Source organism: Ixodes scapularis, unplaced genomic scaffold (genome assembly GCF_016920785.2).
Source record: "Ixodes scapularis isolate PalLabHiFi unplaced genomic scaffold, ASM1692078v2 PGA_scaffold2__306_contigs__length_199485367, whole genome shotgun sequence".
Lineage (NCBI taxonomy): Eukaryota > Metazoa > Arthropoda > Arachnida > Ixodida > Ixodidae > Ixodes > Ixodes scapularis.
Window position 1 is genome coordinate 193,325,605 of NW_024609857.1, and position 3,449 is coordinate 193,329,053.

At 46.7% G+C, this 3,449-nt stretch overlaps 1 protein-coding gene across 1 annotated transcript; it reads right to left on the minus strand.

The window, feature by feature from the left end:
• Positions 1 to 312: 312 nt before the first annotated feature.
• Positions 313 to 2,893, minus strand: LOC120838852. The gene is made up of 6 exons (XM_040208954.1): positions 2,814 to 2,893; positions 2,380 to 2,586; positions 1,198 to 1,648; positions 925 to 1,094; positions 616 to 856; positions 313 to 369 (listed from the first exon to the last, which is right to left on the minus strand). The coding sequence occupies exons 1-6, from the start codon at positions 2,891 to 2,893 to the stop codon at positions 313 to 315; spliced, it is 1,206 nt and encodes a 401-aa protein (XP_040064888.1).
• Positions 2,894 to 3,449: the final 556 nt, after the last annotated feature.

Consider the following 3,449-nt stretch of genomic DNA (forward strand, 5'->3'; position numbering starts at 1 on the left):
CGACGCGATCGAGCATCGAATCACAGCGTGCATCGTCACGGCGTTCGTCGCTTTGTGCGTCACAGGCTAAACCAGTCACGCAAACCTGCGCTCGTTTCAGATTGTCTCGGCCGGTGATAGCAAACGCACAAAGACCAGGAGCGGTGTGATGGAGCGCTGCTTGATCGTCTCATCGGGTCATAGAGTCGGCTGCGTTCGGACTTCGTGAAACGGAGTATGGTGACTAGTACACAAGGTCGCGCGGCGCAAGGCCGAACGTCCTGCAATAATGAAGCTCGATCGCTTTTAGTTTCTTTTAGGAGAGATCACCGCTCACGTTTGACAGCTGACAACTTCAAAGTCCGGCATGGTACAAGCAATCATAGTTAACTGGAATCGTAATTTCCGTTATTACTCGGTATTTAGCAAGCTAAACGCCCATTGCATTTAAGGAGCAGCTGGTTTTCGAAATTTTCGTCACTAAGCCGGCCACGCTTAATTGTTAGCACATCTCTAGCGACACTGAAGAGCCTCTCGGCTGCAGCAGACGAAGGTACAGGGGTGTTGAACCTCAAAAAACAACTTCCGAATGTTTGGGAAATCATTCAGGCATTTCAGGTCAGTGTCATTTCTGGCCTTCCACTGTTGCAATTCATCGGAGACAGTTCCGTCGAAGAGGACCCCGAAGAAATCCTCGTCTTCGCTGGATTGTGCGGGTCTGACGTCAGAGCTTTCGCTGGAAACCAGCTTCTCGAATTCTTCCTTCACTTCCAGCCAGCTGCTGTCTCTTTTCCCCCAGTCCACCCATGCCAGCCGGAATCGTGGGTGCGTAGCAGACGCAACAAGAAGATCTTTGTTCTCGAGCTGATCTGCAAACCTGATACATTTGGTATAATTTACCGTTGCGGCGGAAACAGTTATATCTAAATGGTCAAAATCACCTACCTCGAGGACACTCCTTGCTTTAGAGCGTCGACAAGAGCTCCACAAACTTTAAGCGGCGTCATCTCGTCAAGTGCCTTCAAGACTGACCATATCACGGGTAGAAGAGCTCCCATATACATGTACTTTTCCCCTTGTAGGATGTCGAGCGCCTTTGCCAATGGCTTCATGACCTTAAAGCCAGAGAGCGACATAGAACACATTATAACTAAAAGTTGTTTCGTTTTATTACGTTCCTAGGCTATTACAATTAGTGCAGTGCCGTGAATAACTGACCTTTGTATACTCCTCGATGAACAGAACTTCTTCGTCCTGAAGCCTTGGTAGGGCCAGTTCGTCGGAAATACCATCCAACACAGCTCGATCGATTCCACTAAGAAAACTCAGAGCGTCGTACAATGAGTTCCATCGGGTCGCACATGGTACGATCAAAAGACGACCGAGCTTCCTGGAAATGATCTCTGAAGAAACTGTAGAGTGCTGCTGCCTGTTCCAGAGAGCTCTGCACTTGCTGAGGGTTTTCGATGAGCAGCGGCTGTAGCTTGCATCATGGGAAGCTTCACGAGCGTCGACGTTGGCCACAAGGTTGAGTGTGTGAGCCGCACAGCGTTGGTGGTTTGGCAGGCAGATGAAATCCGCCGAGGTCGCTGGCGGGTCATCCAAATTAGCCGAGACGTCGACAAGGTCAACTTCCAGATCATCTTCACAAGGCTCCTGGCCGAACACTCTTTATAGTGGGCAAATAATATTTTGTATATTACGGATCTATAATTTGGCTATTTCCGGTGTCATATCTGCAGACGCTCTACGTGAGGCTGCAACTTTATTACAGGAAATTGCTAGCGCAAAAAGTATGGCATAGAGCAGCATTTTATTCAAGTGAGTCTGACTACTTCCCATTACCTATATCAGCTAGTTAGGTAAGGAGCCCATACCCTTCCCGTAAGATAGATAGTGAGCCAGTTGCGAAGTAAACAGCGTCAAGGTAATTAACCAGCGCGCAGCGAGTTTCATTTCTGCAGAATGGGGGGACGTCGAGGGGCAGGGGGGGGGGGGGGGGGGAGGAGGGAGCGGGAAAGACAGTGGGACAGTGCGACACGACAGGGAAATTTCACAAGCCTTGCCAACCCCCACCCCCGATCCCAAGGCACCCGATCCCCTTTCCCTGTAATTATGTACCTGAATTACGCTACACAGCAGTGCATACAATTAAGAATTATTTTTTAAATAAAATAAACACACAGAACTGTCCGGCTTTAGCACGCATAGAAGGTTTGACCACCCTCCCCCCCCCCCTTTCCCCCAATCTTTCACTTCATTTACAACCGCATGCTTGAAAAAAAAAAAAAAAGAAAGAAAGAAAGCGAGTGCGAAATATAGTGGCAAAAAGAAAGACAAAATTACTCTCCGAGAAAAATATATCGGCTTCATATAATTGTTTTGTCTTTTAGAACTCACCGAAATGCCTTGATGAAGTTGGATGCGTTATCGGTTACAGTGACCAAGATCTTGTTTGTTATCTTAAACTCTCGGAAGACGTCTTGCAAGGCAGCAGCGAGAACGTCGTAGGTATGGCGCCCTGTGAGACGTTTGCATGCCAAGATTGCGGACTCTCTTGCCAGAGATTCTGGGTTAATCCAGTGCACGGTAACACCCAAGAAGCTGCTGAAATAGGTAATAAATATAGGATCGTCAAGTAGCTAATCATTAGGATAGCAATGATTGCATCGATGTTATGTGTCTCAAAAACTCTGTCTCAAGACCGAGTTCTCAAGACCGATTTGAATTTCGCATGTCAAGAACCGACTCGAAAAGTTCATGATGTATCGGGTTTCGTGCATGTCTCAGTTCATTTTCTCAAAGAAATAAAAATAATTTTGTAATCGACTTACCGATGGAACGACGTCCAGCAGTCGGCTGTACAACACACAGTTTCGATTTTCTTTAGAATGTTCCTCAGGGAGTCGCGCATTTCACATGCAGCTGCTTCTATGCGGCTAACAAGGGTCTTTCGTGTCATAACGGCCTTTTCTGGTTAAAGCCGGTTGATTAGCTTGCGAAAGTCTTCGTCTTCCACCACAGAAAAACACTGAAACGTGCCGACAACAAAGTTAACAATTAACTTATCGAGTTGGCCCTGAGAAAGCACGGGAGACCGGCTGCCCTGTCCCATGAGTTTGTCCAGCCGAAGCTGTTTTCGTTCCTGGCTTGGACAAGCTTCATTAGCACATTTCTCCGGCCTCTTGGACGCCTCAATTTCATGAATTACTTGAGCGTATTTCAGCTGGAAGATATAGACGAGCCATTATTATTAATTTTTTTTTATAACTGTAAGTAATATTGAAATTGACAAGATTGTTGCCTACCTGCAAATGTTTCCGCAAATTGGAGGTCGCCTTTCTGTTCGCTGAAAATGTTTTCAGAGACGGTGCGCAAAGTTTGCACCTCACGATTATATTTTTCCCATTGCTGCTAATCTGTTCAAAGAATTTTTCGTAAGAAGGCCAGGGCAGCCTTTCCTTTTCCAT

Excerpts from the sequence above, each read along its gene's own strand:
- LOC120838852 (XM_040208954.1), bottom strand. The coding sequence starts at position 2,893 with ATGCGCGACTCCCTGAGGAACATTCTAAAGAAAATCGAAACTGTGTGT. Across the intron at positions 857-924 it reads AAGCAAGGAGTGTCCTCGAG|GTTTGCAGATCAGCTCGAGA; the intron begins GTAGGTGATTTT and ends CAAATGTATCAG. Across the intron at positions 370-615 it reads ATGAATTGCAACAGTGGAAG|TTAACTATGATTGCTTGTAC; the intron begins GCCAGAAATGAC and ends TTACGATTCCAG.